The 22,789-nt window shown below is 49.6% G+C and overlaps 1 protein-coding gene across 7 annotated transcripts in view; it reads right to left on the bottom strand.

Annotated features, from left to right (window-relative positions):
* PTK2B (protein tyrosine kinase 2 beta) overlaps positions 1-22,789 on the bottom strand; it is a 108,985-nt gene that overhangs the window by 3,762 nt on the left and 82,434 nt on the right. For 4 of the 7 annotated variants that reach the window (XM_033133782.1, XM_033133780.1, XM_033133781.1 and 1 more), the window contains 23 exons: positions 22,377-22,439; positions 22,110-22,164; positions 21,525-21,665; positions 21,093-21,167; positions 20,395-20,496; positions 19,476-19,593; positions 18,869-18,908; positions 18,392-18,438; positions 17,445-17,495; positions 16,890-16,987; positions 15,974-16,058; positions 15,630-15,730; positions 15,252-15,367; positions 13,445-13,545; positions 13,171-13,260; positions 12,092-12,296; positions 9,333-9,441; positions 8,014-8,079; positions 6,740-6,865; positions 1,996-2,142; positions 1,737-1,772; positions 1,326-1,350; positions 130-176 (listed from right to left, as the gene is read on the bottom strand). In XM_033133782.1, the coding sequence (XP_032989673.1) occupies positions 130-176; positions 1,326-1,350; positions 1,737-1,772; positions 1,996-2,142; positions 6,740-6,865; positions 8,014-8,079; positions 9,333-9,441; positions 12,092-12,296; positions 13,171-13,260; positions 13,445-13,545; positions 15,252-15,367; positions 15,630-15,730; positions 15,974-16,058; positions 16,890-16,987; positions 17,445-17,495; positions 18,392-18,438; positions 18,869-18,908; positions 19,476-19,593; positions 20,395-20,496; positions 21,093-21,167; positions 21,525-21,665; positions 22,110-22,164; positions 22,377-22,439 (2,044 nt within the window). The remainder of the gene's footprint in view (positions 1-129; positions 177-1,325; positions 1,351-1,736; positions 1,773-1,995; positions 2,143-6,739; positions 6,866-8,013; positions 8,080-9,332; positions 9,442-12,091; positions 12,297-13,170; positions 13,261-13,444; positions 13,546-15,251; positions 15,368-15,629; positions 15,731-15,973; positions 16,059-16,889; positions 16,988-17,444; positions 17,496-18,391; positions 18,439-18,868; positions 18,909-19,475; positions 19,594-20,394; positions 20,497-21,092; positions 21,168-21,524; positions 21,666-22,109; positions 22,165-22,376; positions 22,440-22,789) is intronic. The other 3 variants (XM_033133783.1, XM_033133785.1, XM_033133786.1) reach the window with 2 other exon arrangements.

The raw sequence follows: 22,789 nt of genomic DNA, 5'->3' as shown, positions 1-22,789 counted from the left end.
CTTTGGGTTGCAGCTATATCACGATGATACTGGACTAGATTATTTCTGAAGCCTTCACAGCCCACGCTCTTCATTCTTGGGGAGCCCTGATTCAAATTCATTAGCAGCTTCGGCAGAGCCCACACGTACCTGTGTACACAGCCGTGGTGGCTTCTGTGGCGGGCCTGTGAACTCTGCTGCAAAAGGGAGGGAGAGGGAAGGGGGAAAGTTCTCAGCACCCTGGCCCTTCCCTTCGTACCTACTGATAACCAAGCCAATCCCTGTCCTTTGCTACCAGGAGATCTGGGGAAATGAAACCCCAGCGAATTCCAGAAGATGGCAGGAAAAATAACCTCTGGGCTCCCTGGTCCTCCCGCGGTCAGGGATAAGCACTGTTGTCCATGTTACAGAGAGAAAAAGCCAACGTCACAGCAGAGATGGAGCGACTGCAGAGGGTGTTCCAGCTCCTGCAAACCTGTTCACCCAGCCCTGAGGAACAGCCCACACTCTGAACTTACACTTCCTGGGCCTTCAGGATCAAATAAGGGGGTTGCTCTAAAGGGTCTCTGGAGTCAGTCTACCTGGGCTCCAATCTGAGCTCTGCAAATTGCTAGCTGTGTGACTTTGGTTAAGTTATTTAACCCGCCTGTGCCTTGGTTTTGTGACCTTTGTAAGATGGGCATAATAAGAAATTGTCCTATCTCATCGAATTGCTGTGAGATTAAACAAGTGGACATTAGTACGTGACTGAGGCCCATGCCACGTTTTTGTTGAGTTCTCTGTGTCGTTATTGTCATAGCTGTCACTGTTGTCCCCACCATCACAGCCTCACCCAGCGAGGACTGTGATGAGCCTTGCTCACTTCTGGCTCCTCCCTCTCCCCCGTCAGCAGAGGCCCCTGGAGAGACCCTGAGGGCTCAGCCACCCTCTTTCTTTCTTCCATCCCTTGGGCTCAGGGAAGATGAGGATCAGCTGGGGCCACCTTTTCCTCCACAAGGAGCCTCCGACGGAGTGAGTAGGGGATCGGAAGGAAGAGAGAATCACCACTTCCTCCAAATAAATGCAAGAAGGAGATAACCTGGGAAGAGGACTGAGGACCCCGGGACAGAGAGAGACGAGAAAAGGCGCTGGGCAGGCAGAGTGTGGAGAGACAGATGGAGTGGAGGGGTCGATATCAACTCCAAAACTGAACCTCTCTGCATGCTCTGAATGAAAGCAAGGCAGACATTTCTGAAGGCTGTAAATAGACTCTGCTGCTCTCTGCAGTGAGCAGTGAGCAAGGATGGTTATTTGACACAAGATGTCAAGTGGAAACTCCCGCCACGCAGATAGGTATGAACACTTACTGTAGCCAGCCTCCTTCTCTGGAGTCTAGAAGAAAGGAAAGAAAACATGTCACTAATGTGGCTCTGGGGACAACCCACTTCCCCCCTTGACTTGTTCCCCACCCCCTCAACTGTGCATTTAGAGATTTAGAGATTATAGCCATGGGGGTGGGTGTGTCTGGGGAGCTCCTGACCAAAAACGATCCAGGGGGCAGGCCCTTCCTTTCTAAGAGGCTGAAGGGACTGGGGCACAGCAAGGTGGCACTAAGCCTGTCAATCAAGTGAGAGCCCAGGCAAGGGGCCTTGTGGAGATCAGAGTAATGATAAAAGATGCACTTCTAAGGTGAGAATCAGAAAGGCAGAGAAGGGCAGGTCTGAGGCCCTGAGCTGGGGTCCTACACGCAAAGGTGGAGACCTCTCCGGGTGACTTACCAATGGGGACCTGTCATTCATGTAAACCATGGGGTCCTGCAGAGAAGGAAACCAAAGTAAAGGACTTAGAATTCCAGAACTAAAACCTCCAAGAATGCACAGAGAGCATTCACTCTGGTCAGCGGGGGGAGGTGGAAGAGGACACAAAATGACAGGATGGCATGGCCATCTCTCCCACGCAAGCACTTTCATCAAAATGTCTTGAGCAGTGCTGCGGAGAACGATGTCCCGTCCCACCCACAGCTCAGCGGCTGCTCACCAAGGACTTCTCCTCCTGCCTCAGCCACTGGTTATCTTCCACCATCTGCTTCTGCTGCTTGTCCAGGATCTGCCGCATCTTGAGCCTCTCGGCCTCCCATAGCTGCTGGGCCTCTTCTCGGCTGCTGGGTCGGATGAAATCCTCCTCCTGGGAGGACAGTAGGGAGAGAGGAGAGGACACAGTGAGCTCTGTTCCCAGACTTAGAGGGCAGTCCTCTGGAGAACCTGGTGGGGGCCACGAGCCTTGGTCTCGCCAGCTGCTTTTTTCTTGTAACGTTGTCCTTAAATCCGCAGCCATATATGCGGACAGTTCTTATTGAGTCCTTCAGCCCCAAGCAAATGCCTCCACTGCGGTGTAATGTCAAACCCGGATCCCAATGTTTAACATGCGTTGTATTCAAATGATTACATGATCTGTTAGGACAATTTTATTTTCCAACTACTGCCCAGTGTTATTTTCTCAGTTTGCATTTGTCATGGTTGCTGTCACTTAATAAATTGAGAAGTGCAAAGCCAGCTGTCTGGAAAGCCTTGGGTATTTATCTCCACTAAGCACCATGGCAGCAGGTCTGGAAGCTTTGGGAAGCAGTGGTGTTGCCTGTCTCCCCATGGTATGCAGTCCTGCAAAGCTGTTCACGGCGGGGCAGAGCCTGAGAGAAGGGGCAAGAACATGCGCCCATCTGATTGTGCCTTTTTTTATTAAGACACACTCTTTATTAAGATAGTAGTTTAGGTTATTTAACCAAAGGTTACAAAAATGCATGAGCTAAGAGATAAAGTGAAGAACAACACTCGAAAGAAACATAGATGCCTAGATACGCAATAAATGCTTCCTCTCCTAGCTTTATTAATCTAGCCCTTGTTTAAACTCACTTGGTGCGGCACAGGGGCTTGGACCTATTCATAGGTTTACTTGCTATTTCTTAAACAGGAGGTGTTGCATGTTTTCTTGCTACTGCTTTTCTTTCCATCTTCCCTGGGGTTCCTTTATTTAACTATGTGCTCCGTCCCTTCAGACTTGCTTTTTCCTGCTGTACACCTTGCACCTGGACTCACGCACTCATGAGTGTTATTGGCGTTCTTGGGATTTCATAAAGCCCAAGACGGCCTTTGCCAGGGGCAGGCCCTCCCTATGGCATCCAAGCCAGCAGACACCTCAGGTCCTTTTCGTTCAAGTGGCCATTTTACATTCAAGTCACTTGCATAAAATGCTAAAAATTATTCTTTATCGACTTTTGCAAGTCATAATCTCTGCCAAGCCTCTAAAAATATTTTCCCCACTAAACTCTCTAAAACACACTTGACTGTAACAACAGAGTTTAAAGATGGTTATATTGGGATATTTTTCCTTGTGCTCACTGAGCACCAATTACCACTCTCAATTTCTAACAGTACTCCTCCCCAAAACTTAGATTACTTGCTGAAATATTCTTTGTTCATTATTCTATTGAACAACTATTTATTAAGCAGCTACTATGTGGCAGGCATAGAGATGGGTGCTGGGAGGAGCAGTGATGATAAAATATGTCATGTCCCTGTTCTCATAGGGCTAAGGAAACAATAGTTAGACTGGGTTTCTCAACCTCAGCAGTATTGACATTTGGGGCCAGATACGTCTTTGTTGGGGCAACATTTCCTGTACATTGTAGGATACTTAGCAGCAACACCACCCTCTAGCTGCCTATAGCACCTCCCCAGGTGCAACAAAAAGGCCTGCAGGCATCACCAAATGTCCCCTCAGAGGCAAAATCACTTCAGTTAAGAGGTACTGAGTCAGATCTTATTTTAAGAAAACAAATTTCAGAACATAAGAGTATTTTATAATCATAGAATTGATTTAAAAAAAAATAAATAAGATTTATTTCATAGAGACTGAGGCTCCAAAATGGGGGATTATAAGGCTATAAATATCCCTGAGGATATTAAATGTCAACACCTGCAACCACAATGGTACAGCTACTCCAGGCTACTGACAAATAGTGACAAATAGGAGCTAACTGTCAAACATTTTGAATATAGAGTTAGAAATCTGCAGGTAAAAGAAAAATGTGTGGGCTGAGGAAGCCTAGAGTTAATGCTGGTAGGAGGAGTTACCAAAGTCAAGAAAACACTATGTAATTTGTAAGTGCTGAAAAAAGGTTCCCGCCACACAAATGTTTAGTAAGCCCCAGGTCTGATCAGCATCTTAACAAATATTTGAAGATGCATTTGAAGATTTGTTCCTATGTCTTCCAATGTCATAATTCAATTCAAGGGAAAAAGGAGATTTTTAAAAATGGAAACTCTTTAGTATTTACTTGTCTGAAATGTACCTCAGGTATTCTTATCAGGCAATGGATACTTCCACTGTTGGTCACTCTTAAAAGGGATCAGGTACTTGTGGTGTTTTTTTTTTTTTTAAATGCAATTTCACATATATTAATAGATTTTTTTTTTAATTTTATTTTTAAATTTATTGGGGTGACAATTGTTAGTAAAATTACATAGATTTCAGGTGTGCAATTCTGTATCACACCATCCATAAATTGCACTGTGTGTTCACCACCCAGAGTCAGTTCCCCTTCCATCACCATATATTTGATCCCCCTTACCCTCATCTCCCACCCCCCAACTTGTGGTGTTTTAAAATGAATCTCACAAGCTGTGACCCTTCCAGAATTTGGCTCTCCACCCCTTACCACCACCAGCCTTATTTCCACCCCCACATGAACACTTTCTTTTAGCCAAATAGCTCCTGAACTTGCCCCATGGTTTCCCATCACTACTCAGTGTTAGCTCCTACTGAGGCCTCTGCCTCTTTTGTCCCCCGAATCCCAGTTTCTTCCCGTCCAAATCTTACCCATCCTTCAAGGCCCCACTGGAAAAAGAAGCTGAAAAGAGTTGTTCTCCTCTCTGAACTCCCACTGCACTTTTGATGTGTGCCACTCACAGCTTTCTGGCTTGTGTTACAGGTAGGTGTACACCTGGTCTGTTTCTTCAGGCCAACCGTAAGCTCACTGAAGGCAGAATCGCCTTGGTCTCCCTTCAGCACCTAGGACAGCTCTCAGCAAAGCATTCCTGCGCAAGGTACTGTCTATTGAATTTTACTGTTATTTTAAACCTCAATTGTGAGGTCTTCAAGAGGGGGATTGCGTCCATCCTGTCTCTGGTGTGGAATCCCACAGATTCCCAGAGGAGTCAGGCAATAGAGTCAGTCAGTAGAAAAATTGTTTTTATGGGAAAACCAGCTCTGATTTTTGTTAAATGCTTTCAGATGCTTTGCAGGGAGCCTATTATACCTTTTTAGCATTCTACCTGAAGAGCCTTTCTCAATGTTTCTGATGTATACTATAAAATGGAGTTTATATTGTTAACCTTTTTTGGTTTATTTTAAGAAATGCTCATTATGTTCTTTCAGGCAGTTCTTTTAGGCAAGTGCTTTTAAACCCCTGACACAAAAGGTCTTTTTTCATGCTGCACAGTCTGTCTTTATGGAACTGAACAAAGTCCTTATGGTGAAGCAGGATTAGACAAAGGCAATGCCACCCCATCAAACATGCAAAATAGCTTCTTCTTAAAAGGTCACATTTTAAAGCAAAATTCACTAAAACCCAATTAATTACAAATAAAGAGTGAAGGGCAGGAGGGTGGAGGGGTTGAACACTTCCTAAATTATAGTGCATGCTTTAACATGCAGTTTTATTATTGCTAAGTGTATGCTAAGATGTAAATTGGTTAAATTAATGTAAAAGAGAAAAATGAGGTAGGTCGGGAAAATTTATTTCACAATAGGTCTTGATGCCTAGAATTCTAAGTTATATTACTCATTTCAAAAGTTGACTAAATTAAGAATAATGGCACAGAATGCATCAACATATGTACTTTTCTACATTTTCTAAATCTATTGGAATAATCATGTAGTTTTTCCAAAGATTTTTAGAGTCATGTATACTGAGCCTGAAATATCATGCATGTATGCAGAGTTAGAACTAAAATAATAAAGGCTTTAGTTGGTTTTGTCACATATCAAGACTCAGCTTAGTAAAATATATTAAGTGTTGATGGCAACTGACCACAGGGACTATTTGTACTGAAGGACAAAGGAGTGGTGACAAGTGACAGGAAGGCAAGCGAAGGGTTTGTTTTGTTTTGTTTTGTTTTGTTTTGTTTTGTTTACAAGACTTGACAATCAGATGCTAATCCATGAAGTACTCAGGGCTTCACTGACAGTTGACAACAAAGAGGTGACTGGGGAGGGTGGCTTAGCCCCCAAACTACCTCCCATGCAGCAGCAACTTTTACAAAAGCAGCAGGAACAGAAGCCAAAAGGAAGCCCTTCCTTTGACAAGAGACTGAGCAACCAAAGCGATCAGGCAGGAAGGGCAGAGTAGGGCAGAACGTCCCGGATCTTTTATCTTCTGACACCGAAAGGCTTGGTTGTCCTCTGCCCACAAGACTCCTCACTACACCCAGAGCTCAGGAAAAAGGGGGAGATTTTGCATCATTCACCATAGCACCAGAGTATAGACAGGAGCAGGTCCACGTCCAGCTGGTGTCCTCAGGAACAGAACCTGGCTTGGCCCCCAGCCTCTGATGTGTTTGCAAAGGCGAGGGGGGGCAGAGAGCCCCTGCGTGGCCTGACTGGAGCATGGAAGCGTAGAGGGCACCTTCTGAGCCTGAGGATGTGGGGTTCCCGGTACCCCAGGCACCTCCCTCCATCATCCTCCTCGGTCCGGGCTGGGACCCAGCATGCAGAGCCCTCTTACCCGCATGCTGTGGCGCTTGAAGACATTGTGCCGGTGGAGAGGTGGGGTGTGCAGCGAGTTTACGGGAGATGGATACTCCATAGGGCTGGTGAGCGTAGGTGAGCTGGCACACAGACCCTCGGGGACCTATTCAGAAGAAGCAAAGAAGCACCAGGCACAGGGACAAGGCAAGAAGGTGGACAATTAGCTGCTACAAACATGAGCACAAAGAAACGATACATGAGCACCGTGGGAATACCAGGACTCTCGCTCCAGGAGCTAATAAAGAATGTGGGCATCTCATTGGCCCTGTTTGGGAGACGTGGTAGAGCAAAACACGTGGCTCTTGGCTAGGTGTCAGCCCAGCCACTGTGGCCTCATTCATCTAACAGCCCTCCCCATGGGACTCTGTATACGATGGGTCCACACATGTGACTGACCTACTGAGTACGTCTCCTCCTTCAGGGCCTTTCAGAAAAGAGTTATACTTCATAGTCATGTTACAAACTGACAGATATGATTAGCACACATGCGTGTGTGTGTGTGTATGCATATAGTTTTAAATCACTACTTTAAACATCACAAAAAGATATGTTCCTTCTTAGCAACATTGCTTTTATCTTCTGCATCAAGATTTTTTCTTCACATGAAGAGGATTTATCTGTTAGTTCTTGGTTGGGCTTGTTTTAGCACTGGGTAGTGACTCTAAGTTGAGGGATGTAGGAGCAGAAAAGAGAACGGCCCAGGATCCCTATGACCAAGATGGAAGAGAGAGAGACAGAGGCAAGAGACATCCTGAGACAGGGACCTACAGCTTGGGAAGATCCATGGTTGGTGACGACTAAGGTGGGAGGAAAGCTCAGATGGAACCCTTCTCTCTCTTCACTGGCCACCTAGGTTCTGGCCAGGGCTTCTGTGGAGAGCCCCAAGGGGGCAATTTCATTCTTTGGGGAACATCAATTATCCCTAACTACCTGGGACTCCTTTTCAGAAGGCTCTGCTCAAGGTAGGAGGACAAGGTGGCTTTAGGCATGCTGTAGGCAGGCACACAGAGCAGCAAACACTGTGGACAGATGGACTGGACTTAAGGCACATCTTAGCTGAGCACAGCCTGATAGAATTGCATTTTGATCTCTGGGTATTCTGAGTTCAAATTCTTTTCCTTGTACCGATGCAGGCAATGTCCATTACCTGAGCAGGTTGTTGCTGCTCCTCAAAGGCATGAGAATGGAATTTCAGGAAGGATCAAGATGAGAAATGGCTCTGAAATTTCCCAGCCCTCTGGTTATGTTTACCTGGAATTGCAGGTTGGGAGCCAGAAGGTTGGTTTGCGGAGGGGGTCTGTACTTCGGCCGACTGGGCTGGAGAGAGAACACAGAGAAATCAGTCTTTGTCCCTCATCTTGAGTGAACGCAGCTCACCAAGGATAGTACCAGGTCAGAGGCAGGTCAGGCTTGTTCAGAATGAAGAGGAGGAGGGACAAAGTTATCATTACATCCACTGAGCTGAGTGATGGAAGGTACAAAGGGGCCGGAGTCTCTGCCCTCCTGGGGGCCGTGGCTAATTGGAGCGGTTACTGATCTCTGTGGGGCTGGCCTCTCTGGATGTGGGAGCACCTCCCAAATAGCATTCCTGAGCCACAGACACCCAGAGGTAGAAGGTCACGGAAGGCTCAGGCACTCACAGCAGCTTCACGGAAGAGATGAAAACCGAGCTGGGCCCTGAATGAGGGAACGAGGAGAGCATGCCAGGCAAAAGAGACAGGAAAAAAAAGGCCCTGGACCAGATGGGGCTTTGTTATGGACTGAATGTTTCTGCCCCCCGCAAATCCCTATGTGGAAGCCCTACCTCGCAGTGTGAGGTATTTTAAGGCAGGACCTTTGGGAGGTAATTAGGGTCAGATGAGGTTATGAGGGTGAATCCTCTCTGGTGGGATTAGTGTCTTTATAATAATATGAAGAAGCACCAGACCTCTCGCTGTCTGTGCGCTGTGAGGGCACAGCGAGGAGGTGGCTGTCTGCAAACCATGAAGGATCCTCACCAGACACCGAACCTGCCGGCACCTTGGTTTTGGACTTCGCAGCCTCCCCAGCTGTCTATTGTTTAAGCCACCTGGTCTGTGGTGTTTTGTTATGGCAGCCTGAGCTGACTACTGCAGGCATGGTCCCTCAAAACCCACCCACTTAATGGTGTGGCAGTGGGGCACCGGCTTCTGAGCCCAGAGATGCCATGGAGGGTATGGCCACAAAGACTGGTCCTAAGGGCCGCAGGGACACTCCCCATTCATGTGCCCTCTTGGGGATCTAATTTGTCCCTAAAGCATGCCAGAAAGAAAAGTGCTTGAGCCTCTCAAGGGATGTGTTTCCAGGGTGCTTCTCTGCCCTTGGCTTCCCTGCCCACGGGCACCTGCTATCTTGCTGTCTCAGATTCCACCCGCCGCGGCACTGAAGTGGGGGGGGGCTGATGGAAGATTGGGTTCAGGGGCTGAGAGGGCTGTAGGGGCACGTCCTGTCTATGCTGGGAAGTGGGGAGTCATATAATCAGGCCAGGAGTGCGTCAGACAGGCCCCCAGCTCTGCTGTGATTCAGACCGATGAGGCCAGGCCTTGGCTTACCTTGGGTGGGGGTTCCTGGAAGGCTATGGGCTCCAAGATTTTGGGAGGTCGGTAGCGAGCATTCCTCTCCTGTTCTATAGAGATGTCCTTTTCCATCTGATAAATATCACTGCAAAGGAGTAAGGCAGGTAAGGAGAGAGAAACGAGGTAAAAAATGCTAGTGGGGGTTCCTCTCTGCACTCCACTGAAGCCTGGACAGACCCAGAGTATGACCACCAGATGCCATTTTCATTTCCTCTGCAGAGTTGACTGGGGAGAGACAGGCTGAGACATGGACCCTGAGGCTGCTCCCACACTGAGGTTGGGAGGACCACAGGAATGGATGAATCCACGGTGGGAAAAAGTCCTTGGACAGCCAGTCACAGCCCAACCTGGCCGTGGAAGCGTGTCTCCAGCCCACCTCCCCATGCTTCTTGCCCTCCTGTGCCTGCTACGGCACTGATCCCCTATAGAGATTTCTGATGTCCCAGCCAATGTCATGACCAAGGCCTGGGTTCTACATCTCCCATGTTTTTTCATTAAACATCCCAGCGGTGCATTTCTGGTGTGTGCTAAAGGAAAGAGCTGTGGGTCACTCCCACGTTGGCTATGGCCATGCTTCTTGCCTTTCTCACCCCATCCAGTGGTTCCTAACCTGGGAATTATAGATCCCAGAGGAATCTGGAATGATGGCAGAGGTCCATGAATCCACACTCACATGTGTACCACAGATTGTCTGTAGACCAGGTATTATGTACTATTGAAACAAATTTCTACGCCCAGGATGGAGGCGTTTCAGGCTGCCACATCAGCAAACCAAGACTCAGATAGCTTTCCTGTCCCTCCAAATTCTTTGCCTGTCCAGAAACACAGTATAACCAGTCAGCCAATCCCCAAACGCTAAGACAACTCTGTCATCTATACTTACTTCCTTGTTCCTTATTCATTTTCTAGTTTTCTCTTCCTTGCTCCTTATTCTTTATTCTATCAAAGCTTCCTGTTTTCTGCCCCATTTTGTTGTGCTCTGGTCCCTTGGGAACAGAGACTGCCCCCTTCAATGGAGTGTTAAATAAACTTGGTGTCACCTAAATTGTCTTCTTTCATCACTTTTAGTAGTACCACTGAATACATAATATTTGGTGGTGTGTTTTCAGATGTATATGCATTATATTGTGTGTAATAAAACATTCACCCTACGGCTTACCACATTTTGTTCATCAACAGATGCTAAAAGCAGAACTCTTGTGACATAGAGGTATTCTCAAACTTTAACATTAAAAGGGCCCTTTTTATTCCCAAAAGATTGGGAACACTCATTAAATTCTTTCTAACTCTCTGGAGGACTGCCAGGCTGTGGCTTGGGGGAGGTCTCCTGAGGTCATTGGGGTCCTTGGGTATCCTGCAGATCACACCAGAAAGGCCAGCTCTTCCCTCCATCCGTGGCTGGGCGCTGGCCTGGTGCCTCCCATGGGCACCCCTCTCAGCCTGGGGACAGGTACCTTGTCACAGCTCTCCGTGGTTCTCAAGCCCCAGAATGAATTAAGAACACTCACCCCAGAGCCCTTGAGAAGGCTTTGGCCCTCTCAAGTCACATATTTCAAATACTTTTCTCCTGGAATCCATTGGTTTTCCTAATCGAACTTTATAGGGGACAAACAGATGAGACTAGAATTAATGAGGAGTGTCCACGAAGGGACAGACAGGAACACAGAGGTCTTTTAAGCTGGTGGTCTTGCACACTGTTGGAACCCCTTCCTCTACAAAGAAAGACAGTATCCTTCCCACTGCCCTGGCCTGGGCATTCCCCGCATCCCCTCCTGGGTACCTCCAGCGTCCATTTTCTTGTCCTAAAAAAATACCAGCATGTTGACTACAGGGTTCAAAGTTGCGCTTATTTAACATGAGCTCAGCACTAGACTCCCTAAAATAGGGGTCAGCAAACATCGCCTCCCAGGCCAAGTTCTGCCCTCACCTATTTTTGTATGGCCCCAAACTAAGAATGGTTTTTAATTTTTTTAATGATTGAAAAAATAAAAAGAAGAAAAATATTTCATGACATGCGAAAATCATGTGACATTCACATTTCAGAATCCACAAGTAAAGTCTTACTGAAACCCATCCATTACATGTTGTCTATGGCTGCTTTCAGAGACAATGGTAGAGCTGAATATTTTCAATAAAGACTGCACAGTGTGCAAAGCCCAAAATATTTACTCTCTGGCCTTTTACAGAAAAAGTTTGCAGAACCCCACCCTAAGAGATGCTAAAAGAAGTCAGACCACCCGGAAGTTGATGGCCGGTGGGCCACCAATGAAACAGAAGACCTTTTAAAAGGTTGACAGCACTTCACCAGGGACCTCCCAGGACTCAGGAAATAATGGCTCTTGGGCACCTGAGGAGGATCAGACCCTCAGGCTGCAGATACGCCATTCAGAAGGGAGAAGTGAGCCCTGGGCCACTATCTTCACCACAGAACTGATTCCCTTCCCTGCTATCTGAGAGGAAAAATCAAAGGTGCTGTGCTTCCGCTGGGAGGATCAGTGAAGTCCACTTGGACACGTGGCTCTGTGTTGGTCAGATGGGAGGTCCTGGTGCCAATTCCAGCCCTACCTGTCCCTGTATTGGGTGAATCACCAGCTCTGAACCCGATCTCTCCTCCACAAGGTGGGAACAAGGACCCTGGTGCATGTTGTTTAGGGAAGGTGGAGGTAAATGTCTAAGTGCTGCTGCAGAAACGGGGGGCCCTGTGCCCGCAGCCCCCACCCCTTCTCCATGCTTACCTGAGGCTGCACACGAGCTCAGTGAAGCGGGGCCGCTCACTGGGGTCATAGTCCCAGCAGCGGGTCATGAGGGTGTAGAGAACAGGCGGGCAGAGGTCGGGCTTGGGTAGTCGGTCACCCTTCTCCAGCACCGCGATGACATCCTTGTTCTCCAGCCAGAAGAAGGGCTGCTTGCCGAAGCTCAGTATCTCCCACAGGCACACAGCTGAGGGCAGGAGGAGACGGGTCAGGACCTGCCCTGGGGGCGACTTGTGCCTGGAGGGGCCAGTCCATCCTCTCCAGGAGCAACCATGGCCGTCAGCACTCAGTCCCTGCTGGGAGGACCGCCTGTACTCCCTCGCATCCCTGCCCACCATGATGGCCCACTGAGGGACCAGTCACCTGAATCTGTAAGTGAACTAAGGTCCCCCTCTCTCTGTCCACTCCACATGGAAACAGTAGGGATCTGTGGGGTGAAGAGGAGCCGTCAAAGGCACCCCGTTGGGACCACTGGAGCCTTCTCTTAGGAGAGAATGAAGGCTCTACTAGAAAGCGGGGTTTGAAGCCGATGCGTGCTGCCTATGTGATCGAGGGCCAGTCCCTGACTTGCCTGAGCCTGAGCTTCCTTATCTGGAAACTGAGAAGAAGAAGAAGAAGAAGGATATTTTGCTGGTCAGCTGTGGAGAACTGAGAGGGGTAATCCACGAGGCTGTGTGCTCCGTAAGGGTCTGTGTATCACCTGGTTTTGTCCTCACCTCTCCCTGTACCTCCTTCTCAGAACAAACCTCAGAGCTTGCCTTTGAGGATCCCCACCATGATATCCCCACACTAGTCCCTGGGACTGGTTGGTCGTGTACACGCTCCCCTTGAGAGCCTTTTCCAGAAAAATGAACCAGCATCGTCCCTGCCAGCCCTTAGCCCATATCACCTCAACCCACCACTGGCCTCCCACCTCTGACACTTTTCAGTGGCTGCAGCAAAATAGAACCTTGGCAACCTGGTGGTGGGGTTCAGACCCCTGCATCCTGCACCTCCTCTTAGCTTGGTCATGGAGGTGAGAATCGGAACCCTCATCCACTCCTTCCTGAAACTCAACTCACCAAACATCCAGACGTCGCTGGCCATGGTGAAACGGCGGAAGTTAATAGACTCAGGTGACATCCATTTGATGGGCAGACGAGTCACAGAGGCTTTGGGTGGGCAAAGAGGTTTACAGGCGATATTTGGGGAAGAAAGATCCAGAATTATCCAAAAATACAGGCTATTCTCTGGAGACCCAAGGACCTATGGACCCTTGATCATAGCCTTTTTTCTGGGTCTTTGGCTTTAGTGACCACTCCAGGGGCAGAGCAGAGGCTGGAATGTCCCCCTCACCTTTGTAATAGTCCTCATTCTCAATGTACCGGGAAAGCCCGAAGTCTCCCAGCTTCACACACTCAGGGGAGGCCACCAGGATGTTTCGGACGGCAATGTCCCTGGAAGAAGGATACAAAGATAAGGGTGAGGTGATTCAGAATGCTTCAGACAGACAGACAGACAGACAGACAGATAGACAGAGTGCCGGCCAGGGACCCAGCATCCGGAGCAGCTGCTGTCAGTCAGCCCTTCCCTGACCCACTGAGCCATTTTGCTGAAGCCCAGCTCAGGTGGGAGCCTGGACTGGCCCTCCAATCCCTGCCACACATCAGGCACTTTGTCATCTCCCATCACCTTTTCTTATGTGCCTTCAGTGTGAAACCTATTTCAGGTTCCCGGGACTAATTCCTTATGTTTTCCTACTTTATTGCTTATATTGTCCCCTCTTCCAGGGATGCGGCCACCCTGCTGATTCTCCAAGGAAGAACCCTGACAACTGTCCTGGTCATAATTATTCTCTCCTCATTCTGCAGCTTCACAGGACTGTGTAGGCTTTTGTGATGGCTCAGAGCAGGAGCAGCAGCTCGTAGCTAACTTCAATGGAGTGCTAGGATAGCCAGGACCAGCCAAGTGCTTTACACACCCTGAGTCATGACACAGAGACCCTCGGGACCCTGTGGTACAGAGAAAGAAACCAGCACAGAGAGCAGGAGGAACTTGCCCAACAGGTTACTGGTGGGTCAGCCTGGGCAGCGTAACTCCAGAGCTAGGCTCTTACCCTCCCAGTGGAGCACTTGCTGACTCAGTTTACCTGCTATTCCTGCATCACTTCTTACCCCAAACTGGTTCATCTGCTGGTTTCTCATAAGCAGGCTCACTCCCTGTCATTCATCTTTATTATTGAAAAGGTGACTTCAAAGCATGACAATGTCACAGAAACAAAGGAAACAGATCTATTATCCCACCACCTTGGACCCATGACTAGCTATGTCTCACATTTTACCCTTGTGCTGGAAGGTAAGGTCCACAAAGAAAGGGATTTTTGTTTGTTTTGATTATGACTTTATCCCAGAGCCTCGCACAGTGCGTGGAGGCACAGGGTGGGAGCTCCATAATATTTGTTGAATGAGTGGAAGAATTAATGAATGTTTATATCCCCCAACATTGCTTTGCACAGTATCATCACAGGGCCCCAAGCTAACGTCAGTGGTGCTGGATTGAAAAATTTACTCGTATACCCATTCTCTCTCCTTCAGGGGATCATGTCCCCCATGGCAGGGACTTTCTCTCAGGGAATGGGAACAAAGCCAGGTAGAAAGGGGTAGATTCCACAGTTGGAAGGAGAATTGGAGTCGGTAGCCTGGGGGCCCTGGGGACCAGAGCAGTATCAGCTGCTCTGGCTGGAAGGACTGGACCCCAGGATCTTCCCGGTGCTGCACTAGCTCAGTCTCACCTGCCTGGGGTGAAGCTACTATCTGTGGGATTACCACAGATGCCACCAAATGGGCTAGCAGGAGGAGAGCAAACTACGAGTAAGCGGGAAGCCATTTCCTGGAACGCACAAGGGAGCGGGCTGGAATCCACTGAGTTATAATCAGACACCAAGGACTTTGGATTCACCCTTAAGAACAATCACCCTTAATAACAAAATATCACTATTTCCACTTTTCAGATGAGGAAACAGGTTCATGAAAGATGCTCAAGTTGTCACATTACGTAGGACCCAAACTGAGCTTTCTACACTGCTCTGTGTGACAGTAAAGCCCTTCTTTACCCCAACCTCTCTAGGATCAGATCGAGGACCCAACTTCCTCCTCAGCCGCACCTGTGAACACAGTTGATGCTCTCCAGATAGGCCATGGCCTTGCAAATCTGCAGCGAGTACAGGATGAGAGTGAGTACCTTCAGAGAGTTCTTGTTTCGTTCCAGGTAGTGTCCCAGCTGCCGGAAGGGGGAAAATGCCATCAAGATCCGGACACAGCCTCAGCATGAGCCAGAGGCACACGCAGGCAAGGGGTGGGACGTGGGGGAGGGCAAACCCAGGCTGGCAAGACGTTCCAGCAATTTCCTCTACAAATGGTCTCTGGGTTGTTTCTGCAGAATACAGAAGGCAGGGAGCTCTAAAAGCATCCCACCCAGAGGCCCTGCTCAGCTGTGGCCCAACTGTCATCACTAGGTTCCTCGTCTGCCATGTCCAGCTCACCTCCCCGTGGGGATATAGTTCCATGATGATCCAGGTGGGCTCCTCTTCGATGATGCCTATCAGCTTCACGATATGTGGGTGATCCAGATTCTTCATGATCACTGAAACGGGGGAAGAGAGGGATAGGCTGACCAGCTCTAAGGTCCAATATGAGAAATGTGCTTTGCTGTCCCACCTGGAGAAATGGGAAGTGACACCCCTCCTCCCGGTGTGGGTCCCAGCACTGCTCACACCTTCCCCTTCCCGCATTCCAGGCTCCTCTCCTGTCTTGGAGGTCTGGTTAGTCTCAGGGGTCTCGTCCACCTCATGGGGGCCGTGTCTCTCCTCAGAGGACACCTACCTACCTGCCTCACTCATGAACTTCTCCTTGTTGTCGACAGTGCAGTCTTTCTTACAGGTCTTCACAGCTACATTGATTTTCTCCCCTTTCTGCAATGAGTGTTTAGGGCCCGTCAGTCCAAGCCAGTGCCCCAAAGAAAGTGTCCTTTTCTTGTGTCACCATGGTCTTCTCACAGGCTTCCTTCCAGCCGAGGGAAGACAGGTGACATCTGGCCTCTGGGTCTCTGTGTAGTCCATTCTTTCCCCTTTCTGTCTCTCTTCTCGCCCCTTCTCCCTTCTTCTCTGCTCCTCCTATCCTCCCTTCTCCCTTTCTTCTTGATCAGGGTGTGTTAGGACTGGAAAGGACTTTGGAGATCAGGTAACTCGAGTCCCTGGTTGTCCAGCAGAGGACACCAAGGATGAGGGGCCAGGGGATCTGCCCAAGGTGTAGCAGGCATGAGTGGAGCACGTGCACGGCCATCATCAGAGGCACATTGGGTCTCTCTCTCTCTCTTTACTGTTACTTTTTACATGTTTCCTGCCCCTTTCCTTCAGCTCTGCCTTTTCCCCAGGCCTGGTAGAAGCATAACCACAAAGGCAAAGTTTGTCTCTCCCCATCGGTGACCTCAAGACTAACTCCGGCCTCAGATCTACCCATCCTTTCCCCAGAACTGTATTTTAGTACTCTTCCCCATGTGTATTCTCCCACCAAGAATCGGTCACCCCTCTCCTGCTGCTGTCTCTCGTTTGATCCCTGGCATCACTACCCTTCTTGGAAATGATTCTTGTTTTCATCACTCCCCGGGTATGTCTTGAGTACTGTGAAGGCTGAGTGCATGAAGACCCACACATGGCTGCCACCTCCAGCCCTGGAAGAGCTGTGCTCCTCTCTCATCCTACAGAAAGTGGAAGTGGAGTGTGAGGGAAGAGTCCGGAACTCACGTGATTCGTGTAGACACCTTCATAGACCTCCCCGAAAAAGCCTTCACCAAGAATACGATTCAGAACCACATTTTCCCGGGCGATGCCATACTGTAGTCCTGTGCAGATGGAGAAAGCAGAGTCCCAGGGTTCAGAAACTGGCTGACACCCCGGGAATCTGAGGGTCCACATACCCTAATGCTAGGTTCTGCTCTCCTCCTACGTGGGCATTATCAGACTCACAACAATACCTCAGCCAAGATCCAGGGGCTGGGCTGGGCTGGGAAAGGGGAACTAGAATGTTCTGTTGTTTCAGACCCAGGGAAGAGCCACCACCCTGTTCCCTCTGAAAGCTGGTCCCATCAGGCACAGGAAAGGGCAGTAGTGTGGGGATAAAGGAATGATCTCGGCTTTCAACTCAAAGGTGCTTTGCTCAGGTTTGTCCCTGTCTGAGCCACACATGGGAGAGGACAAAAGGAGAAAGAAAGTCCCCCTGTGGTGTCACATGTGTCCATCTCCACCATGTCACTTCATGGGGCCCTGGCTGTAGCTGACATGGTAAGGTCAAGAATCTACCTCCTGGCCTTCGCAAGGTCTCTTCGGGAATCTCAGCGTAGATGTCTGATTCTGAAATGACAGGGAGAGGACATCCCATGGGCAAGACGCCCTCTGCAGGCACCACGAGGAACCAGGAGTGTGGCTCCCACGTCAGGCTAGTGGAACCAAGGCTGACATCACTGGAGGGGAGGGGGCAGGAGCCAGGAGAGAGCTGGGACTCTGCCCCAGGTTTCAGAGTGGCCCCAGAGCCCAGTGCACCTCAGTTAGCATCCCTGTTTGCTATTGCCCAGTTGTGTTATTTAGGACAAGTTGGTTAGTCTCCCTTAATCTCAGTTTCCCTGTCTGTGAAATGAATGTTCCTGGGGAATGTCCTAAAGATTGAATAAAATAATGCCTATTATACATTTAACATAGTTATAGACTGAATGTTTGTGATCCCCCAAATTCATATGGTGAAGCCCTGCCCCCCCCCCCAGGGTGATGATATTTGGAAATGGGGCTTTTGGGAGGTGATTAGGGTTAGATAAAGTCATGAGGTGAGGGCCCCCTGATGGGACTAGTGCCCTTGTAAGAAGAGAATGAGACCAGAGCTGTCCTCTCTGCACCATGTGAGGACAGAGAGAGAATGTGGCTGTCTGCAAGCCAGGAAGAATGCTCGTCAGGATGCGACCAAGCTGGCACTTCCAATCTCCAGCTCTGTCAGGAATAAATGTCTGTTTTCTAAGCCACCCAGTCAGTGGTATTTTGTTATGGCAGCCTGAGCCGACTCTGACAAACATGGTGCCACACACTAACTACTCAATACATGCTCCTTATTATAATTAATGATATTTTCAGCTGTCATTGAGACATCATAGGGGAATTTCATTTTCCTGTAATTCTGAGGGAATCCTTGATGATGTCACAAGAGCAGGAAGAGGAAAGGCTCTGGGGCCCAGGCAGAGGACAGCAGACGGCGGGCTTACCTATGCTGCAGCTTTCTGAGAGGCGGTGCCGCTGAGCTTCGAGGTTTCTGTAGGAGGAGATGAGAGGGCAGGAGTCAAGTGAGCTCAGAGCCTGACAATGCTTCTCCAGGGCAGCCTCGGCCCACCCCCTTCCACAGCCCCACCGGGAGGGCCACTGTGCCCCCTGCCTGCCTGGAGAACCAACCTGTTCTAATGGTAATAACCTGGGAGCATGGCTGAGTCGCCAGGAGCAGGAGACAGGGGACAACAGCAATCCCCCCTAAGATGATGCCACGTGGCATTAGGACATAGGAATATCCCTGCAAAAGTTTACTGGTGAAAAATCACCACTTGTGAAATTTTAGGGTTCTAACGTTTTTCTTCCCTGGAGCCCAGAAACCAGAAACCATGGGGCTGGAGTCGCCCTGTTTGTTCTGGCTTCTCCCGGGAAGACAGGCTGAGAGCAGGGCCTGTTCCCTGCCCACTGGTTGTACTCACAGCGTGGGGATCTGGGGCAGGCTGTTCCGCTTCTCACCGTCTGGAGAGAGGGGAGGAAGACAGGGAGCTGCAGCCAGGGACCCAGGGCCGTGGATGGATGGCTGACCTCACTGCTCTGAGACAACACAAGGGAGACCCCTCCCCACCATTCAGTGCTCTGATAGTCGGGGTGGAAGCTGGATAGCCTTTGACCTGAATTGGAATCCTCTTTGTAGAAGAAATTCTTAGGCTTCCTCCTGCCACCATCCACAAGTTCCAGCCCTGACCCTTGCTTCCTGAGCCCACCCTACAACAGAGACACCTGCATAGGAGGGACCAGACGTGTTCTAGCACTGGATTACAGCCCTTTGGGGCCACAACATTACTCCTCCCAAAACCGGCCCCCAGGCTGCCCTTGACCCATGGAGCCAGGGCTTGTAGCTTGGGACCCAGGATGGGACCACAGAGAACTTCCTGCAGAGCTGGGTGAGCACCCCCACATACTATGAAAGCCATTTCATGCACATATTGGTCACTGGCTTAGCTTCCTCTGCTCTGCCTCAGGGGCTTGGCTCAGCTGTGCCGCCATCTGCCCATTGGGCCAGTTTGCCTGTAAGTGGAAACGCACCTTTCTTGGCATGAATGATGAGAGAGCCTTTGTGCTCCCCCTGCAGCCGGCAGTAACCGTCTATGAGGTCAGCCATGTTCTCAGCCTCGGCCAGAGAGGAGGCTTTGATGGACAACGACTGTAGAGAAGAGACCAGCCAAGGATGAGACCCCAGGGCCTTGGCTAGAGTCTACCCCACACGTGACTGAAGAAGAAACTGCAAACTTAGAAGGAGCAGGCCCTACCCCAACCCCACTCCCACCTCAACCTCCCCGCAACTCAACAGACACACGGAATCCATCTGGGCCTCTCCTGGGGCTCGGCTTGAATTCCCCGTCACCACCAGGGGGCGCGCTTGTCATCCCTCCCAACTGACCGCCTTCAACTCTAGGAAAGCCCGTTTTTCTAGGTCTGACTTATCTTGGTCTCAGAGTGCATAGCACAATGACTTAGACCTAATAGGTACAAAACATGCAAGAGCAGAAACAGAAAAGGGAAGAGGGAGGGAGTAGGGCAGGGGAAAGACAAATGAAAGGAGAGATAAACAATCTCTTTGCAGTCTGAGGTCTCTTTGATTCTTCTACCCACAAAAAGCCCGGGGTCCCTGAGGTCTTGATTCTGAGTCATTGTTCACTTATTCAGATTTAGGCCTCTGATTTGTACCTTGATTCTGGTAACCTTTACCTCTGCCCCCCCACCCCCAAAGAACTCCTGCAATTTCTTTCTTGATACTTTTTAAAACAGCTTTGCTTCCTGAGGTAACTTCCTTGTGATTTATCATCATCCTAGTACTTTGTCTAAGAACTATGGTAGGTGCAATTTTCTCAACAAGATCCCAGAAGCCAGGGAACTCTTTGTCTCTTGCCCACTTGAGCAAGAATGTCCAACCTGCAGTTGCACCCCCTTGTTTCAGAGCTTCCAGTTACCCAGAGATGCTTACCTGGGGGGCACCTTCAATGCCCAGCTGCAGTACTGCCTGGCCCTCCTCCAGCAGGAGGCACCTGATGGACTTGATTTGCTTGAACTCAGCCAGGCAGGTTGGCTATAGGAAAGGGGGGTGGCGTGCTTCAGACTATCCCACTCCTGGGATCAAGCCATGCAAATTAGTGAGTAAGAGGGGTGGGAACAAGGAAAAAGTGGGAACTGGGAGTCTCTCAGGGGGATGAAGAGAGAATCAAAGACTATTAAGGCTGGAAGGATCATCTAGTCCAAGCCCCTCACTTTGTAGAAGAGAAAATGAGTCTGGAGAGCCAGGACTTGCCCAAGGTCATATGCCAAGTTGGTAGCAGAGCCAGGACTTGTCCCACTCCCAGGGGAATGATGGCCCCAACTTGCCATTGAAAGAGCAAGTCTTTTATCTGAGCTAGAAGAGCAACGATAGTGTCCTTCCCCCTTCTCGCCCCACCTAAACCACTCCTGCCCCCAGCCTCTGTGCAGGGCATAGTCACAGGGGAGTAAAGAACCATCAGCCCCACGCTGTTATCCCAAACACTCTCTCTACAGCTGCTCATACCAAGGGCTCTCTGCTTTCAGCAATGGGTCAGGAAGAACCAATGGTGCAGGCCAGGGTAGGAGGCAGCAGAGAGAGAAGACGGCTCAGCCGGGGGCTGGGTGGGCCTGCCCCCAGTCTCTCTCTACCTTTGCATCTTGACTTGTCATCTGGCGGATGCCTTTAGGGCCGATGACCAGGTCCACAGTGATGTTCCATCCTTGCTGGAATAAAAGGAGAGAGGGGACTGTTGCCCAAAGCTCTATTCTCTGCATATTTCAGAAATGTTTTAAAATCCCACTAAGCTAGACACAGGCCACTGTTTCCTGGGCCCTTCAGCTCCTTCCACCCTAAACCTCTGTCATACAGAGTAGCCCTTCCCCCAAAACCTGCCCACCTCCCGGAGTTGGAGCCAAGATTTCAGTTCCCTCCCTGAGGCAAGTAGATCAATGTTAGTTGCATTTTAGGGCAGGTCACTATCAGCAAGCAAAGCCCCTTCCTGGCCCCCTTGGTGGCCCTGTAGACCCCTTTCCCAAAAGACCTTTCAGGTCAGGGAGAGAATAATGAGAGTGAATTATTACAATGAGTTCACAGCGATAGGTCTCCTGGTCGATGTTGGCAAAGCCGGCGAGGGTGTTGAAGAACTTCATGACACACTCCTCCTCCCTAAGTGAGGCGTATTGCTGGAATGTCTGCTGGATCATCTTCCGGAATTGCTTGGGCTGTGGGGAGATGGGCAGGGGTGAGCAGGCTCCTCCAAGCTCTGATTCCTTCCCTTAGTATCTCACCAAAAGCCTGCCTGCTGCTGTAGGACAGTCTCCTGGCCTCTGCCATGAGAGCAACAGTGATCTCTTACCTAAAGCACACACCTGTTGTCTCAAGGGAGGCTCACCATGGCTCTGGGAGGGAGGCAGGGGAGGCAGTGTCCCCAGTGCTCAGCCCACATGGCTTCCGATGTGGAACTGGAGCCAGGTTTCCTGATTGCAAGTCATGGAAAGGGTCCACTGGATGCGTTTTGTCTAGATGGTCCTATGTCCAGATGGCTCAAGACAGCACAGATACCCTGTTGTATTCCTGAGTATCCCCAGCCCAATCCCTTTGGTTCTGGTCTTGGGGAACAGCACAAAGGGGGTCTTTCTGGGCCCCTTGCCTTCTGGTTCCCTTACCTTTAAGCTCTCTTGCATCTGCTTTGGAAAAAACAGGTCCAGCCCCACTTCCTTCCTGAAAGAAGAAGAAAAAAAGCCTCATTTGACTCCTCCTCATCCCTAACCTAGGACTTCTGGCCAATCAGGGAGAGGTGAGAGGGCTTGAGGACTGGGGAGATGGGTCCGGCCTGGCTCTGGTCTTGGGGTGAGTAAAGTAGGGGGTGATTAGAAAAAGCAGGGCAGCAAGAAAAGAAGGGAGGGGAAGAAGAGGCCAATCCCAGGACTTACTCCAGGAGCTCAAAGTTGGACTTTTTGTCAAGTGCATTGTGAGGCATGTCCTTGAAGAACCGCCTAGAGAGAGAGAGAGAGAGAGAGAGAGAATTCATGAAGAGGCTTGTGGCTGGAGAATGAGGCCATCAGAGCCAGGTCATCCAATGCCCACACGTTGGCCTAGAAGCCCCCTTCCCCCACCAGACGTGAGAACAGTGAGGAATTAAAATACATGAAAAATACAACAGCAATTTTAGAATGATTACGGATGTGAATGGAAGAATGTTTAGTTAGAAAAAAAGGAGGCTCAGGTAACATACCTAGGTCATCCCAATCTCTTGAAATCCAACTCACTCTCTATATCATTGATTGCCCTTCTCTCATGCACCAAAGATCAGTTATTGTGTTACTTTTGACAAAGGTGCCCAATC

The sequence above is a fragment of the Rhinolophus ferrumequinum genome, chromosome 18 (genome assembly GCF_004115265.2).
Source record: "Rhinolophus ferrumequinum isolate MPI-CBG mRhiFer1 chromosome 18, mRhiFer1_v1.p, whole genome shotgun sequence".
Taxonomy (NCBI): Eukaryota; Metazoa; Chordata; class Mammalia; order Chiroptera; family Rhinolophidae; genus Rhinolophus; species Rhinolophus ferrumequinum.
This window is presented reverse-complemented; position numbering and strand designations above follow the sequence as displayed.